The following is an 18,494-nucleotide window of genomic DNA, read 5'->3' as shown; positions in this document are numbered from 1 at the left end:
CACCCACGTTCAGAGGAAGTGTGTTATCAAAAATAAGACCGAAACTTCTTTAATAAGTTTCCAGCCTTTGAACACCTTTTTTTTAATAGCTGTGTTGTTTTTCCCATGATATTGTATTTAGCTAGATTTGGCTTTTAAGGGCCCCGTATATATTATACGTCATGCCGACTGAAGCTGCTGATCTCTGCAGGACTGGGCGACCATCTAATGTGTAAGGAGCTTTCCCAGAGTAAGGAAGTAGCCAGACACATGGAGATTACAACACCCCCATCCTATTGTTTAGGCCACGTTCACACCTTCAGTATTTGGTGAGTTTTTTACCTCAGCATTTGTAAGCCAAAATCGGGAGCGGAACAGTCAGAGGAAAAGTATAATAGAAACCCGTCACCACTTCTGTATTTATCACCCACTCCTGATTTTGGCTTACAAATACTGAGGTAAAAAACCTCACCAAATACTGAACGTGTGAACAGGACTTTATACTTCCCAACCGGTGACCATTAAACAACCACCGATTGGCTACTCTGAAGCAGATCGGCGGTCCTTTAATGATTTATTATTTTCATGTGTGTATATCGTTTTTCTCAGCAGCACACTATCTTGTGTAATGTGCTGCCAAGAACTATGATTTATAAGGAAGCTTAGAAATCTTATCACCAGACACATGAGCATTTGTTGGGCGATTGGCAGCCTGTCTAGACTGGCCGATTATCAGAAAACGAGCCTTCTCAGGAACGACTGATAATCCAGTCCAAGGTAAATGCACCCTAGCCCACCGCCAAAGGTGCCAGGCAACGGCCCTTTCCCGTCTAGATGTTATAGCACATGCATGCTCAGCCAAAACAAGGGTGCATGTGTATGTGGAAACTGGCAGAGCGAACTGCTCATTGGACCCACCTCTATGTAGTGGGGTATATCAGCAGCACCTTTACTCCCGTGTGTCCCATGTTGTTCTTTGTCACATAACTATTCTGCTAGTTCTGGCTGCTTACTTGGGAGAGTCCATGGTATTTCTGGCAGCGGGGACTTATTGTGCAATTCTTTTCATTGCATGTTACAGGAAGCTGGCAGCAAAGGATCCGTCATTAGCCACTGTTCTGCTCCAGAATCTTTTTGAAAACCTAGACATACAATTCAGCCGATTTACAGAGACTCATGATGTGGTGCAAGCAAATGGAATACGCAATTTCAAGCTGAAATTACAGGTAGGACATTTCTTTTTTGCCCCTTTTGGTTGTGTTTTTGAGGCGACATATGGAAATGAAGATTACTGCAAACCTGCATGCAAGTCTTCATCAGATTCATGTTCTCTTTATATTTTCATACTGAACTACATATGTGGAAGCCACGACGTGACAGTCTGCGTTCACTACGATGTTAATGGGGTTATCTGAGAGCCGCCGCAGCAGTCAGCTGGTGATTGTAGATGCGGGTCATGAGATCCCTGCCAAGAAGCTGGTGTTACTGGAAGTTGCTGCTAATTTTCAGTGCTGTCTTCTCCTGCAGTCGAAATTCTACTTTTAAAGGGAACCCATTATTCAATTCATACTACGCCATCCACAGGTAGATTGAATCATCTGGTATCATTATTGCCACCCAGTAGACTTACTCTGACTTTCTCCAGCATTCCAGAGTAAATTAACTTTAAGACTGTGTGCCCACGATGCAATTATTAAGCGTTTTTGCCGCGATATTCGGAGCGAAAACGCTGCGAAAACATTTAAAAATCGTGTACAGAACGCCCCCCATGCATTCCTATGGCATTCCGCACATGCTTTGCTAATGCTGCGCTTTTTTCCGCGGCGGAAACGCATCGTGGAAAAAATCGCAGCATGCTCATTCTTTTGTGCGGAATCGCGAAGAATTGCCGCAATTCCGCACCCATAGGAATGCATGAGAATCGCTTACTTCCCGCATGTGGCTATGCCCACCATGCGGGAAGTTAGGTGTCTCTTGTGCGGTTGGTACCCACGGTGTGGAGGAGAGGAGACTGTCCTCCAGGCCCTGGGTACCATACCCCTGTAAAAAAAGAATAAAAAATAAAAAATCGGGGTATATTTACCTTCCGACGTCCCGTGCTGCATTCCCGGGCCACAGCGCTCCCAGTAATGCCTTGCGGCAAGGTCCTGTGATGACATGGTCTCGCGAGATCGCTATAGCAACGCGAGACCAACGTCATCACAGGTCTTGCAAGGCATTACTGGGAACGCTGAGGCCCGGGATGGCAGCGCGGGACGTCGGAAGGTAAATATACCCCGATTTTTTATTTTTTTATCATTTTTAACATTTTATCTTTTACTATTGATGCCGCATAGGCGGCCTCAATAGTAAAAAGCTGCTCACACTTGTCAAACACTATGTTTGACGAGTGTGACCAACCTGTCAATCACTTTCCAAGCGATGCTTCAAATCGCTTGGAAAGTGCTTGAGAAAATCGCGGTGAAATCGCGCAGGGGAAAAAACACGCGATTTCTGGGAAGGAGTCCGGTTTTCAGTGTGCGTTTTAACAAGCAACGTGGGCACATAGCCTAAAAATCCATCCAATAACCCTTGCGGGAGACCAGACTAGTCTGGCAATGTTCCCACCGGTATGATCCCCAGCCGGATCTTTGGGCTGTGTGTCCACGATGAGTTTCTGATGAGGTTTTGATGTTCTGCATTAAAAACGCAGCGTGTTAACCGTTTCAGCAAAGAGGATGGGATTTATAGAAATGTCATGCTCTGTGCTTTTTTTTTTTTCTTTTGCTCAGTGTAAACTGACCTGTCGTTCATGAATGAAATCTGCAACATGTTAATTTCTCTTGCAGGTACGATGAGTTTTATTTGCAGATTTTTATCATAGTTTTGTATTACATGCGGAAAATTCGCAGGTAAACAAAAAATTCACCCTTTTTTTTTCCCGCGACGGAAACGCACATGACTACATCAATAAACCAAATACCAGGGAGAATCGATAACAAAGCAGCTCTACTTAAAACATCATATACCAACAATCAAAAAAATGTGATAAAAATTCAAGTAACCTAATCTACTTAATAGGTGTAGAAAATCTGCAATAGCTAAAGTTCATTGTGGGAACGTAGCCTAAAGCTGTGTGCACACAATGCAGATTTGGTGCAGAAAATAATTTGCAGCATGTCAGTTCTCTGTGCATTTTTGCTCGGCACTTTTCACCATTGATTTCACTCAAATCGGTCAACGCGTGTTTTTGCAGCTGTGTTTTTCCTGCCAAGAGATACAAAATTTTCTGCATCCACTTACTCAACGTGTGCACATAGCCTTAAAGTTTCTTTTTTTTCCTGAAGCGCCCTGGCTGCAGTTGTGCAGTCATGATCTGATTCATGCTGCTTGCGGTTTGTGCAGCATTAATCAGATGACGGGTTCTCTTTAAATGCTAGGCATCATTTGAAAGCTTGCAGTAAAAGCCTCATATAACATGATATCAAGAGCAAGACAATATTACATAGATATGATTAGGGTTATGAACTCTGTTATTATGGTTTTTTTTGTGTATGACCTTTTTCTTGCAAAAAAAAAGTGGAGAACGACTGAGTGAAACTGATTTGCTGAGTCACCTGGATGGTGGTCTTTGGGTGAAGTGTCATGTAGTCCTGGATTAACCCCTTAGTGACGGGGCCAATTTTTTAAATTCTGACCAATGTCACTTCATGTGGTGATAACTCAAGAATGCTTCTACAAATCCCATTGATTTTGAGATTGTTTTTTCGAGGCAAATTATAATTTATGATAATGGTAAATTTAGGTTGATATGTTTTCTGTTTATTTATAAAAAATATTAGAAACTTGACAAAAATGTAAAATAAAATTTGCAATTTTCAAACTATGAATGATTATCCCTTTAATCCAGACTACAGAAAAACATTAATAAATAACATTTCCCACATCTCTTCTTTACATCAGCACGATTTTTAAAACGCTAATTTATTTTGTAGGCCTTTTAGGAGGTTTAAAAATGCAGCAGTAATTTTTCATTTTTACTATTTAAATATTTTTATTAAATTTTTGTAAAACTGGTATGTGGAGAGGGAGGGGGGGGAATGGTGAAGGAAAAGGATAAATGTAAGGGCAGTTTCACACGTCAGTGTCTCCGGTACATGTAGTGACAGTTTTCTCACGTACCGGAGACACTGACACATATTATTATTATTATTATGCATTTATATAGCGCCATTTATTCCATGGCGCTTTACATGTGAAAAGGGGAAATATAGACACGTATAATAAACATGTGTAAGAGAGGGGACACACAAGTACATAAGGAGAGGGGACCCTGCCCGCGAGGGCTCACAGTCTACAGGACATAGACACATTCTAATGAATGTGTCAATGCAGATGTCAGCGTGTTTTCACGGACCGTGTGTCCGTGTGCAAAACACGCTGACATGTCCGTTTTTGTGCAACAGCACGGATCACACGGACCCATACAAGTCAATGGGTCCGTGTAAACTAGTGCCACATACGGATACTGTCCGTGTGCTGTCCATGTGCGATCCGTGTGCGTTTTTAAAAGTCAAAGGGTTAACATTGAAACTAATTTTTCCAATACACGGACACGGACAGCACATGAACAGCACACGGATGGTACACACAGACATACGGATAGCACACGGATGTCACACGGATGGCCTACATATCCACACGGACACGGATAGCTCCGGTACCGGTTTTTCCGGTACCGGAATTATCTGGACGTGTGAAACTGCCCTAAAGGTCATAAAAATGAGAGAACCTTTGAAACAAAGCATACATTAATAAGTATACAATATAGTAATACCAATAAGCGGTACAAAATGCTGAACCTTTGAGAAGGAGAGGCAAGAGGGCAGACTAATCCAACCATGTAAGGAGGTATATGAGAAAAATGTAAATTTAAATTCTTCTAAATTTACTGTTCCAAACCTTCCATTTTTTAGTGTGGGCGGGAATAGTATTATTAATAACTGTAAACCTCCATTCAATAGCGTTATGTTGGTAGATTTTATCTAAAATGTCTGAGAATTTAGGAGGATCAGGTTTCTTCCAAAAGTAAGCCAAATTATTTTTAACTGCCAAGAGGATATGAATAACTACCTGTCTCACCGAAGGGTGCAATTGATCCATATCCAAGGAAAGCAATGCTTTTGGGGGAGTCAAAGTAAAGTTTCCAGTGAAGGATTCAATATGACGAGAAACCTGGAGCCAGAGATGTTTAAGCTTCGGGCAACACCAAAAGATGTGGTAAAGATTCTCCGGTTGACCACAACCTCTCCAACAGAGGGGGGAATGGTCCTTGTTAATGTGGGATAGTCTGATAGGCGTGAGATACCACCTGGTAAGTAGTTTAAAATAAGACTCATGAAGAGTCATTGATATGTTAGAGTTATACGTATTTTACTCTGTCGCCTAATTGGGGGACACAGAACCGTGGGTGTTATGCTGCTGTCCACTAGGAGGCGACACTATGCATAATCTGAAAAAGATTTACTTTGGCTCCTCCTCTGCAGTATACACCCCTGGACGGCATCAGCCTTCTCCAGTTTTTGCTTAGTGTCGCAAGGAGGCACACCTTTTTTCTTCCGTTTTTTTCCTTTTTTCGTCCGGAAATACAGATGAAGAAAAGAGGGTCTCCAGCGAGACTCCCGGCATGGCTCCCTCCTCGGTCCCCTATTAGGGGTACCTGGTTGAGGTCGAGGTGACTATTCCCCATGTCGCTCCCTCCCCAGTCCCTCGGGTCCTGGTTCGAGGTCGAGACCCCCGTCCTTCCCCAACTCCTTTAAGGGGTCTGGGTTGAGGTTGAGGCGAGGATGAAGACCCCCTGACGGTGACAGACGCACCCTCCCTAATCCCCCGCAGGGGGCATTAGGTTGAGACGCCTCAGGTAGGGTCGGAGATCAGGCAGCATTCTGCAGCTTCCAGGGACCCCAGGCCGGCTGAGGGATCCTGTTGGGGCCGGGGGAGGGTGCGGACTGGATGGCACAGCAGAGACAGGGCTTTTTCTGCGTCCCTGTCTCTGCAGCAGCAGCGGCTCCATAGCGCTTCAGGGGCCCCACATACAGAAACCGCTACCCCTGCTACCCCCACCGCTATCCAGTCGACCATTCTGGGGGGGTCTGGTACAAATCCGCCCCCCCCCCCGGACTACCGCGCCGCTCTGGAGCCCTCCTGGGCATCAGGCCTCTAATTTAGACCGCGGCTTCGGCCTAGTCGAAGCCGCCGCCTTTTCCCCGCCCCCCGGATGACCAAAATGACACACTGGAGTGTCATAGAAGGGGCGGATTGAGGCAGAAAGGGGGCGTTTTTACACAGCCCAGCGTGCCCTTTTCAGCTCTCCGCCCCCTCCTCCCTCTCCTCAGAGTCCCGGTGGCCATTTTTTCTGGATGAGATCCAGGAGAGGAGCATCACAGCGGTCTCCAGGGGGCACAGAACTGGGATCTGTCGGCGCTGGACCTAGGGGCACACCGGTGGGGTAAGCTCACAGCTGGGTTCTCATTACTCAGCTGTGAATCTATACTTCCTATAAGGCTCTTTGTGGGTTCCCTCTGCGTAGCCACCCCTGTACGATCCCTTATAGCCAGCCTCTGTGCACTATGCCTGGCTCAAGGAAGAGAACCAGGCAGGAATGTTTCTATGCATTCTGCACAGCCTGCAAAGCCACGCTCCCTAGTGGCAGCACGTATCCGCACTGCCGGGACTGCATCCTGAACTCTGGGTCAGAACCCCAGGGAGTCCCTACTGACGCTTCAGTGTCACAGGCCACGCCGGAATGGGCAACTCAGATGTCTCAGTCCATGACACAGTCCATAGACAACCTAACTGCTACATTGCTGCAAGCTCTGCAGAGTCGGGCCCCGGCTATGGACGGTACACAGCAAACGGACAACTTGTCTCAGGAACATGCTGCTTCCGACTCTCACAGACGTAAGCGGACCCACAGGTCTCGATCACCTGAGTCGCACTATAGCACAAGGTCGTCCCCCTCCAGGGAGAGACAGCGTGATTCCAGGTCTCCTGGGCAGTCCCCTGCCACAGACAGACAGTGCAATTTACCACAGGGATCCCCCACCACAGAAGACCCCCGCCCCAGGTCGCCCTCCAGGGATCACCTTAGCGAGGCACAGGATTCGGAGGGCATCTGTGACTCCGACTCAGATAACGAAACGGACAGGTCCGTGGTACCTTCTCCCCCTAGCAATGCAGCGCTAGTTGAGGACATAATTTCTGCCATTCATCGGGTGCTAAAAATTCCAGAGTCGGCCCCGGAAGTCCCAGAACATAGGATTTGCTTCGAAAGTGTTCAGAAACCACCTAAGGTCTTCCCTAATCACCATGAGTTTGAGAAAATACTTACCAAACAGTTTGCGCAGCCTGAGAAAAAATTCGCTAATCGCAAATATTTGGAAGCGAAGTACCCCTTCCCACAGAAAGACACCAAACAATGGACAGATCCACCTGAAGTGGACCCTCCGGTTTCTAGGCTAGCAGCGCAGACTTTACTCTCTCTGCCAGATAGCTCAACCCTCAGGGACGCAGCAGACCGGCAAGTAGAACGCATGGCTCGTTCTATTTTCGAAGCGGCAGGCGCCTCTCTGGGCCCTGCGTTTGCTTCAGTTTGGGCAGCCAAGGCCATCCTGGCTTGGGCCAAAAAACTACAGGAGGGTCTTCAGGCTTCAAATCCTGAGCTCTCGGACCAAGCGGTCCAGATAGCAGTGGTAGCAGACTACATGATTCATGCAGCCCTGGATTCCGCCAGAGGTGTAGCGGGAATAGCATCAAATGCCATCACGATCCGACGCATCCTCTGGCTGCGAGAATGGAAAGCGGATGCGGCCTCAAAGAAGTCACTCACGCGACTTCCGTATTTTACTGGAAGACTTTTCGGCGAAAAGTTGGACACCATGATAGCCAATGCCACTGGGGGTAAGAGTATTCTCTCCCTCAACTAAAACCGAAACGCACGTTTAAACGAAGAAACCAGACGCGATTCCGATCCTTTCGGAATTCCTCGGGCTGGTCCGTTTCGCGCCCAGTGCAAAACCGTAACCGTTCTCCACGCAGGGACAACCCACGGACGCAGCAGCGACCGGACAGGGCTTGGCAGTCGAAAGCAGGCCAAGCGAAACCCAAGGGAGGAAAACCTCAGAACTTCGCTTCATCATGACTCGCGACCTCCGGAAGACACCCCACCAGTAGGCGGCCGACTTTTACTCTTTCAGCAAGTCTGGCTGCCTATTACAGAAGACAGGTGGGTCAGGGAAATAGTGTCTTCCGGATACAAGATAGAGTTCACTTCCGTTCCACCGAACCGGTTCTTCCTTTCTATTCCTCCAACACCACCAGAAAAGGCTTGTGCTTTCCACCAAGCGGTTTCCTCTCTCCTTCAATCAGGAGTTGTGGTGCCGGTTCCCGCGAACGAGAGATTCCGAGGATTCTACTCAAATTTGTTCGTAGTCCCCAAGAAAGGAGGCGGCGTCCGACCCATACTGGACCTAAAACAGCTCAACAATTACGTACGGGTCCGTCATTTCCGCATGGAGTCCATCCGGTCCATCATTGCATCCATGGACCAGGGAGAATACCTCGCCTCCATAGACATACAGGATGCGTATCTCCACATACCAATTGCTCCCGCCCACCAAAGGTTTCTCAGGTTCGCGGTCAACCAAAACCACTACCAGTTTGTCGCCCTTCCGTTCGGACTCGCCACGGCTCCAAGAACGTTCACCAAAGTCATGGCGGCCACCATGGACGTCCTGCACTCAAGAGGCATTCTAGTCGTCCCGTACCTGGACGACCTCCTCATCAAGTCTCCCACTTTCAAAGACTGCGAGGTCAGTGTCTCAATCACACTAGACACTCTGAGTCGCCTGGGATGGCTAGTCAACCTACAGAAATCGTCGACTATCCCAACTCGGAATCTAACATTCCTGGGAATGGTATTCGACACCTCCAGGGGCCTGGTGCTCCTTCCCAAGGACAAGACACTGGCCATCCGTCTGGGAGTTCGCACACTCCTTCGCAGTCCTCCTCGATCTCTCTGGTTTGCCATGAGAGTCCTCGGCCGGATGGCAGCAGCAATAGAGGCAGTGCCATTTGCCCAGTTTCACCTCAGGGTCCTTCAACTAGCCATACTCAGATCTTGGGACAAGAACCCCTTCTCCCTCGACAGGGAGTTCAGGTTGACGTCATCAACCAGGAGGTCCCTGCATTGGTGGCTCAAACCAACCTCGCTTACACGAGGGAAGCCATTCCTCTCGGGACAATGGAAGATCCTGACTACCGATGCAAGCCTGACAGGCTGGGGGGCGGTGCACCTACATCACAGGGCACAGGGCAAGTGGTCACCGAGGGAAGTGACATTGCCCATCAATGTTCTGGAAATCAGGGCCATTCTCTTGGCACTGAGAGCCTTTCATCACTTGCTTGCAGCCTCGCACATACGGATACAGTCGGACAATGCCACGGCTGTGGCATACGTGAACCACCAAGGCGGGACCCGCAGCGCCCAGGCGATAAGAGAAGTGGCTCATATCCTCCGCTGGGCGGAAGACACGAGGTCGGTACTTTCTGCGGTACACATTCCGGGTGTAGAAAACTGGGAAGCCGACTTCCTCAGCAGGCAAGGAATGGACTCGGGGGAGTGGTCTCTCCATCCCGAGATTTTTTGCCAGATCTGTCAACGCTGGGGAACCCCGGAGGTGGACCTAATGGCATCCCATCTCAATACCAAGGTCCCCAATTTCATGGCCAGGACACACGACCCGCGGTCGCTCGGAGCGGATGCCCTGGTCCAGGACTGGTCCCAGTTCCGACTCCTGTACATTTTTCCACCCCTCCCCCTAATCGCCTGGGTCGTGAGGAAGATCAAGCAAGAGGGAGTTCCGACCATCCTCATCGCGCCAGACTGGCCCAGACATACAGTGGGGAAAAAAAGTATTTAGTCAGTCAGCAATAGTGCAAGTTCCACCACTTAAAAAGATGAGAGGCGTCTGTAATTTACATCATAGGTAGACCTCAACTATGGGAGACAAACTGAGAAAAAAAAATCCAGAAAATCACATTGTCTGTTTTTTTTTCATTTTATTTGCATATTATAGTGGAAAATAAGTATTTGGTCAGAAACAAAATTTCATCTCAATACTTTGTGATATATCCTTTGTTGGCAATGACAGAGGTCAAACGTTTTCTGTAAGTCTTCACAAGGTTGCCACACACTGTTGTTGGTATGTTGGCCCATTCCTCCATGCAGATCTCCTCTAGAGCAGTGATGTTTTTGGCTTTTCGCTTGGCAACACGGACTTTCAACTCCCTGCAAAGGTTTTCTATAGGGTTGAGATCTGGAGACTGGCTAGGCCACTCCAGGACCTTGAAATGCTTCTTACGAAGCCACTCCTTCGTTGCCCTGGCGGTGTGCTTTGGATCATTGTCATGCTGAAAGACCCAGCCACGTTTCATCTTCAATGCCCTTGCTGATGGAAGGAGGTTTGCACTCAAAATCTCACGATACATGGCCCCATTCATTCTTTCATGTACCCGGATCAGTCGTCCTGGCCCCTTTGCAGAGAAACAGCCCCAAAGCATGATGTTTCCACCACCATGCTTTACAGTAGGTATGGTGTTTGATGGATGCAACTCAGTATTCTTTTTCCTCCAAACACGACAAGTTGTGTTTCTACCAAACAGTTCCAGTGTGGTTTCATCAGACCATAGGACATTCTCCCAAAACTCCTCTGGATCATCCAAATGCTCTCTAGCAAACTTCAGACGGGCCCGGACATGTACAGGCTTAAGCAGTGGGACACGTCTGGCACTGCAGGATCTGAGTCCATGGTAGCGTAGTGTGTTACTTATGGTAGGCCTTGTTACATTGGTCCCAGCTCTCTGCAGGTCATTCACTAGGTCCCCCCGCGTGGTTCTGGGATTTTTGCTCACCGTTCTTGTGATCATTCTGACCCCATGGGGTGGGATTTTGCGTGGAGCACCAGATCGAGGGAGATTATCAGTGGTCTTGTATGTCTTCCATTTTCTAATTATTGCTCCCACAGTTGATTTCTTCACTCCAAGCTGGTTGGCTATTGCATATTCAGTCTTCCCAGCCTGGTGCAGGGCTACAATTTTGTTTCTGGTGTCCTTTGACAGCTCTTTGGTCTTCACCATAGTGGAGTTTGGAGTCAGACTGTTTGAGGGTGTGCACAGGTGTCTTTTTATACTGATAACAAGTTTAAACAGGTGCCATTACTACAGGTAATGAGTGGAGGAAAGAGGAGACTCTTAAAGAAGAAGTTACAGGTCTGTGAGAGCCAGAAATCTTGATTGCTTGTTTCTGACCAAATACTTATTTTCCACTATAATATGCAAATAAAATGAAAAAAAAACAGACAATGTGATTTTCTGGATTTTTTTATCTCAGTTTGTCTCCCATAGTTGAGGTCTACCTATGATGTAAATTACAGACGCCTCTCATCTTTTTAAGTGGTGGAACTTGCACTATTGCTGACTGACTAAATACTTTTTTTCCCCACTGTACATGGTACGCCGACATCGTCCAACTTACAGCAGACGCCCCCTGGCGTCTACCCGACCGTCACGACCTTCTGTCTCAAGGTCCGTTCTTCCACCAGAATTCAGGGGCTCTCAATTTGACGGCATGGCCCTTGAAACCTGGATTCTAACCCAGGCAGGTTTTTCACCGGCAGTCATTGCAACTATGATCAGGGCAAGGAAGCCGGCCTCCGCCAAGCTCTATTATCGTACCTGGAGAGCTTTCTTTTCTTGGTGCGAATCTCATGGACAAGTCCCACTCCCTTATTCCCTCCCGAAGGTACTAGGTTTTCTTCAATCGGGCCTAGATGCCAAGCTATCCCTAAGTTCGCTTAAGAGTCAGGTGTCGGCGCTTTCAGTCCTTTTTCAAAAGCGCATTGCTATTAAACCGCAAGTAAGGACTTTCATCCAGGGAGTTTCCCGATTGGTTCCTCCCTACAAACGTCCGCTGGATACGTGGGACCTCAATCTGGTCCTGACAGCATTGCAAGCTCCACCCTTCGAACCTCTTAGAGGAGTTCCACTCTCCATTCTGTCTCAGAAAGTGTTTTTTTTAGTGGCGATCACCTCGTTACGCAGAGTGTCGGAATTGTCAGCACTTTCCTGCAGACGGCCTTTCCTAGCCTTTCACCAGGACAAGGTGGTTCTCCGCACGGTACCATCCTTCCTTCCGAAGGTTGTGTCCAACTTTCACCTCAATGAGGAGATTTCACTGCCATCCCTTTGCCCGGTTCCGGTTCATAGAGTGGAGAAGGCTCTGCATACGCTTGACCTCGTCAGAGCATTGCGGATTTACGTGTCCAGGACTGCACCTTTCCGGAAATCTGATTCCCTCTTCATTCTTCCGGAAGGTAGTCGCAAGGGGCTGCCGGCTTCCAAGGCTACCCTTGCCAGGTGGATCAAGTCCACCATACATGAGGCCTACCGACTTAACAGTTCCCCTCTTCCGGCCGGTATCACGGCACACTCTACACGGGCAGTAGGGGCCTCCTGGGCCATTCGGCATCAGGCTTCGGCACAACAAGTGTGTAAGGCAGCCACTTGGACTAGCCTACACACGTTTACGAAACACTACAGTGTTCATACCCAGTCCTCAGCGGATGCGAGCCTGGGTAGACTGGTTCTGCAGGCGGCTGTACCCCAAGTCTAGGGAACTGTCAACACAATATTCGTCCACTGCTTCCCACCCAGGGACTGCTTTGGGACGTCCCACGGTTCTGTGTCCCCCAATTAGGCGACAGAGTAAAGGAGATTTTTGTGTACTCACCGTAAAATCTCTTTCTCTTAGCCTTTAATTGGGGGACACAGCTCCCACCCTGTTGCCCTTACGGGCCGTTGTTTACTGTTGAGTTCTCATATTGTTCTTTGAGCTCGTACATAGTAGCCTTCTTACAGGCATGGTTATGTTATTTGATTACGTTCCTCCTTATGCTTTGGCACAAAACTGGAGAAGGCTGACGCCGTCCAGGGGTGTATACTGCAGAGGAGGAGCCAAAGTTAATCTTTTTCAGATTATGCATAGTGTCGCCTCCTAGTGGACAGCAGCATAACACCCACGGTTCTGTGTCCCCCAATTAAAGGCTAAGAGAAAGAGATTTTACGGTGAGTACACAAAAATCTCCTTTTTATGGCAATGTCCCATTGCTCAATCGGAATAACAATCCCAAGGTCGGATTCCCATCTCCTTACAAGACAGATCCTCACTATTGAAAAAAGAGTATACATTCCTCAGGCTCCAGGTATGTTTATTATTTAAGCTGCACAGCAGTGAAGACACAATTTCATAATTAAATGCTTTGCCTAAAATAATTTTTTGTGCCTTATCTTTTAACATTAAGTAAGGGAAAAATTCAGAGGAGGGGACATTATATTTGGCTTTTAATTCGCTGAATGTGAGAAAAGTAGACCCATCGTGTATGTTTTTTATTTTTTTAATACCCAAATTATTCCAAATTTCTGAGCGAAGGAAGTTAAAAATTAAAGCCACTACACCAAGCGGAAACCTCAAAGCCTGTTCAACTTTGTTAAATTTTTTATATGGTTTGATCAGTGATCTCCATGCAGAAATGATGAGACTAAAAATAGGATGGGAAGATACCTTTTGAGGCTCTTGAAACAAGAAATAGAAAAGCAATTCTTTTAGAGAGCCAAATTTACTTATGTCTCTTTCCAGGTAAAACCAAGCTGGAAATTTTTATGTACTGTTGAGCCAATACCAGTTCTGCTTAATTAATAAGGCCGAATAGTATGCATGTAAGTTAGGCATGCTCGTACTTCCTCTGCTCTTATGTTTATATAGAATTTCTGATGATACTCTAGTCCTCCTACTATTCCACACGAATGATTTTAGCAAATTTTGTAAATTTTGTATAGATTGAAATTGTAGAGTGATCCGGAGCGTCCTTAAAAAATAGAGAATTTTGGGCAGAATGATGGATTTCGCAACCATCACCCTACCAAACATAGAGAGTTCAATTTGCCTGAAAAAGGAAATATCCTTGGAGACAGTTGCAAGGATCCCATTTAGATTTGCTTTGACAGTTGCTTGGATAGAGCTAGCTATAGTGATCCCAAGATAAACTATCCCTTTATCTTCCCAGGCCAACTCAGTACTTCTCTTTAGCTCCTCGATTTCTACCGAAGTCATGTTGAGGGTTAAGAATTTCGACTTGTGAAAATTAATTTTGAAATAAGAGGCCCTTGAAAACATTTCCAAATCTGCAGCAAGTGCTCTGATGGAATTCAAGGGGTCCAGTAGGGTCAAAAAGAGGTCGTCAGCAAATAATCCAATTTTAAAACGACGAGAGGGGAAATCAAATCCTACAATATTCTCATTGGATCTGATCTTCTCCGCCAGTGGCTCTTTTGCCAACACAAAGAGCAAGGGTGACAAAGGGAACGGGTTTGAGAGGCAATGATTAGCATAGATTCTGGCAGTGGGAGCAGAATACAGTATAATACGAAGACCGATGACAGGAATCCTTGGCTGAAACCAAATTTAGTTAAAGTCACTTCCAGGTAAGACCAATTTATCCTGTCAAAGGCCTTTTCTGTGTCCAATTCCAGAAACGCAGATCTAGTATTGGATAGATTTGCCCTGGTAAGTAGATTCAAAACTCTCCTCGTTCCATCTGCCGCCTGACGTCCCTCGACAAAGCCAATCTGGTCATCGGATAACAACCGAGGGAGTATGCCTTTTAACCTTTCGGCAAGCAGTTTAGAATAAATTTTAATGTAAGTGTTTGAGTGATATTGCATAGTCTCCGGGTCCCCCCCCCCCCCCGCTTTTGGAATCAGAACAATTACAGCTTCAAGCATGTCCTTTGGGAAGGAGCCCCAAGAGGACGCTGCATTAAACACTGAGACCATATGTGGGATCAAGGCTTTAGAAAAGGACTTGAAGTATTCGGAGGAGAAACCATCCGGTCCCGGGGATTTTTGGGCCTTTACAATCAAGGAGTTCCTGGTCAGAATGACTCAAACTGGGAAGGTCAATGTCCGTCAGAAAATGATTAATAGATGCGTGGTTCACAACAGGGGCCCGAGGGTCGTCTTTAAGATTATACAAACGCTGGTAAAATTCTGCAAATGAGTTAGTGATATCTTTAGGGTGTGTTTTTGGTTCGCCCGAGCGGGAGACTATCTTGCTTATCCTTCTATTGACTCTTTCCCGTTTCAGTTTCGCCATCGTGTATCTGGTAGGTCTGTTCAATGATGTATATGTCTTATATTTTGAAGCTTTGATTACTGCGTCGTATTCTTGGCTAATTTTGAGTTTTAGGCTTTGTCTAAGTTTTAAAATTTCCCCTTGAAGGGCGGGGGAAAGAAGTGACAGATTATTTTGTCGTTCCTCTCTCTCATTGATCTGTTTTTGCAAAGTGGCAATTTTTTCTCTGTTTTTCTTTCTCTACCTCGAGGAAATCTGGATGAGAGTTCCCCGTAATACAGCCTTGTGGGCGTTCCACAGTGTGAAAATATCAATTTCGTCTGATTGGTTTTCATTGAAGAAGTTGGCAATATGATTTTCAAACTCTTGTTTAAACTCAGGTATTTTAAAAAGTGATGGGTGATTTTTCCAGAGACGGGTATTCTCTAGAGATGGGTCTAGTGTGAATTGTGCTAAGACCGGGGAGTGATCAGATAAGGACTTATTCAGGATTTTAATACTTTGAAACTTAATTAATGAAAAAATATTTGTGAAAATCAGATCAATTCGTGAAGATGTCATATGGACATCGGAATAGTGGGTGTATTCCCTTGAAGACGTGTTAAGGCAGCAAAACGTGTCGTAGTATTCATTTTGAATAAGCCAATGTTTTAGTACTGGAGCCCTTTACCTAACCGATGATGTAGAATCCATGCTGCTGTCGGGTATTATGTTAAAGTCTCCAGCCAGGACAAGGTCCCCAGATTTAGTTTTGTTAATTTTCTTTTGGAGTTTATTTAGGAAAGAAATTTGTCTTTTATTGGGAACATAGGTGTTCACTACCGTGCAGAGCCTATTATTAAGGAGACAGACAAAGATGTAATATCTCCCCAGGGAATCAGTGACCTCATTGAGCAATTTAAATGGGACATCGCCACTTACCAAAGTAATGACTCCAGCTTTCTAAGGGACCTAAAGACTTGAATTGATGAGGGTAGTTTTTGTGCTGGAAATTTTTCATTTTTTCAAGGAAATTTACAAAATGTATTTTTTTGAGGTAGCTATCCAGGTTTGAAGTGACTTTGGAGGTGCTATACAGTATATTGGAAAACCCCAAACATGATACCATTTTAAAAACCGTGTCCCCTGTATATTGAAAACTTCTGTAAGATAGTTTTAACCCTTCAGGTGATTTTCAGGAATTAATGCAAAGTGGTATAGCAGGAATGAAAAAAATGTTTGTTTACCACCTAAATGTCGCTAACTTCTGAACCGACCGCTATAGCCGGGAGTCTCTAAGGCCGCTATTTGGCCATGAACTGCTATGGCAAACATCAGGGCCACGCAATCATTATCTCAGTGTGTCAATTAATTAAAACGGAAGCCCCCACAATCTATTAACCATTTATTTGATGTAGTCACTTTTGACATTGCCCTGCATGTCTCTACCTGGATTGCACAGTCCAGTTGACTCACAGTTTATATGGGGAAATTTTGAAAGCCTTTCCAAAGATGCATAATGTTATCGTAGTGGATTAGGTATGAAAATCAAGTGAAGATTTCCCTTAAAACTGTTGTCAGTTTCTAAAGAATGTTCTTAAAAGGATGTGCTGGTTTAAATAATTTAAAGTTATTCATTATATAATGAAAAGGTGTAAACTTTCGGTATACTTTCAAAACATTTTCAAGATCTTTGCTGGCAATCATCCAATAGAAATATTGACTGATTGTCTCCAATGGATAGAAATTCATTTCCAGATGACCAAATACGTTACTGGTTTGTTAGGACACGTTCACGCACAGCAGATTTACTGCAGGCAATTTCTACTACTGAAAATCCAATCTATTCATCTGAATGGGGTTGTTTTGTGCCTGGTTTTCTGCAAACCTGTAGAGGCTGCTGTTTGCTATAAAAGATTTGGGGAAACAATATCCATGGACCCTTACAAGTCTAAGAATACCAGCCCCCAGCTGTTTGCTTTAGCTTGGCTGGTTGTCAAAAATTGGGGGGACCCCACTCCTGGGCTTTTTTGTTTGTTTTTATTTAAATAATATTTTTAAAAAAACTGTGTGGGACCCCTTTATTTTTGATAACCAGCCATGATAAAGCCGACAGATGAGGGTTCCAGCTTGCAGTTTTGCCTGCACTGGCTGTCAAAAATAGGAGAGATCCAATGTCATTTGTTTAAATGTATTTATTTATAGCTCACAGGCGCCGGCTAATGAGTACTCCCATCAGCAACGCCTGCTTTCGCTATTATCAGCGTCAGCAGTCTTAGGTTTATAAAAGTAGTACTCTCTCATCATCCAACGCCTGTAACCAGCGGTAACCTTTTTACTGCCGGTCACAGCTGCTGGCTCACTCTGTCATCTGACAGCGTGGGAACCTTGGCTCTCTTACACGCAGTAATGATCTTACCGTCAATTAGAGCCACCAGTATTTCTCACGTTGTCATTCAGATAACAGTGGGCGAAACATGCGATGTTCAGGTTGCCGACCCTAAACAGTAACACTTACTTCCTGGAGAAGTCCATGTTCCGTGTCCATGCGGGAACAGTAGGTGTTCAGTACAGACTCCAAACATTACTGTTTGGGTTCGCCCATCTGTAATCCTCACCTCTTTTCTCTTTTGGAATTCCTTTCCTCCTGGTTTTTCCTTCTATCTAAAGATGCATAATGCGGAGCACAATACTGCCGTGTGAATATGCCGTGGTTAAAACTATCATACTCCTTTTCTTTTTTTCATTGAGCCCAATAATTTTAAATTTTATATTTTCACTTAATAACTTGGCCTGTTTTCTGTTGCAGAGCGAGTACCAGGAAAACCCACAGCTTCTAGCAGAATTAATCCGTGCACTTCTACAAAAAGAGAAGCAGATTCTTTCAGAATCCCAGGATACACAGGCATGTTTTATTTCATTTGTGGGAATCCCAATGTAAAAAAAAATCATTGGATCTCCAAAATCTTCCTAATCTAGTTCAGGGATCTCCAACCTGTAGCTCGGGAGCATTAGCATCAGGCCTAGCAAACAACCATGAAGAGCAGATCTACAGATGGTGAGTTTTGGGAGTTAAACTTCCAGAAGATTAGATCTAGGTGTGCATGTACCAGCCTTGGGATTGGTGGGATAAATTAAGTAAGTGCTAAATTGGACTTAGGATGATGCTGTCAGATAGAGATGGTGATTGAAGCTGAATATGATAGTGTGGTGTGAGAGTACCAAATGGGGTAGGTGTTATTCTGAGGGGAAGCTCTGTCTGTCAATATACCACTAAAGCAGGCTCTCTGTCATTACTGTCGGGGAGACA

General features: G+C 45.6%; 1 protein-coding gene across 1 annotated transcript in view; it reads left to right on the top strand.

The window, feature by feature from the left end:
* The window catches only part of STAT2 (signal transducer and activator of transcription 2), a 129,030-nt gene that overhangs the window by 11,874 nt on the left and 98,662 nt on the right, over positions 1-18,494 (top strand). Inside the window, exons 3-4 of the mRNA XM_073552239.1 lie at positions 1,061-1,205; positions 17,994-18,089. Coding sequence (XP_073408340.1) covers positions 1,061-1,205; positions 17,994-18,089 — 241 coding nt within the window. The remainder of the gene's footprint in view (positions 1-1,060; positions 1,206-17,993; positions 18,090-18,494) is intronic.

This window comes from Dendrobates tinctorius, unplaced genomic scaffold, assembly GCF_039654945.1.
Source record: "Dendrobates tinctorius isolate UK_male_01 unplaced genomic scaffold, ASM3965494v1 ptg000187l, whole genome shotgun sequence".
NCBI lineage: Eukaryota > Metazoa > Chordata > Amphibia > Anura > Dendrobatidae > Dendrobates > Dendrobates tinctorius.
Note: the sequence above shows the minus strand (reverse complement) of the source record. Positions and strands in the feature narration are given on the sequence as shown.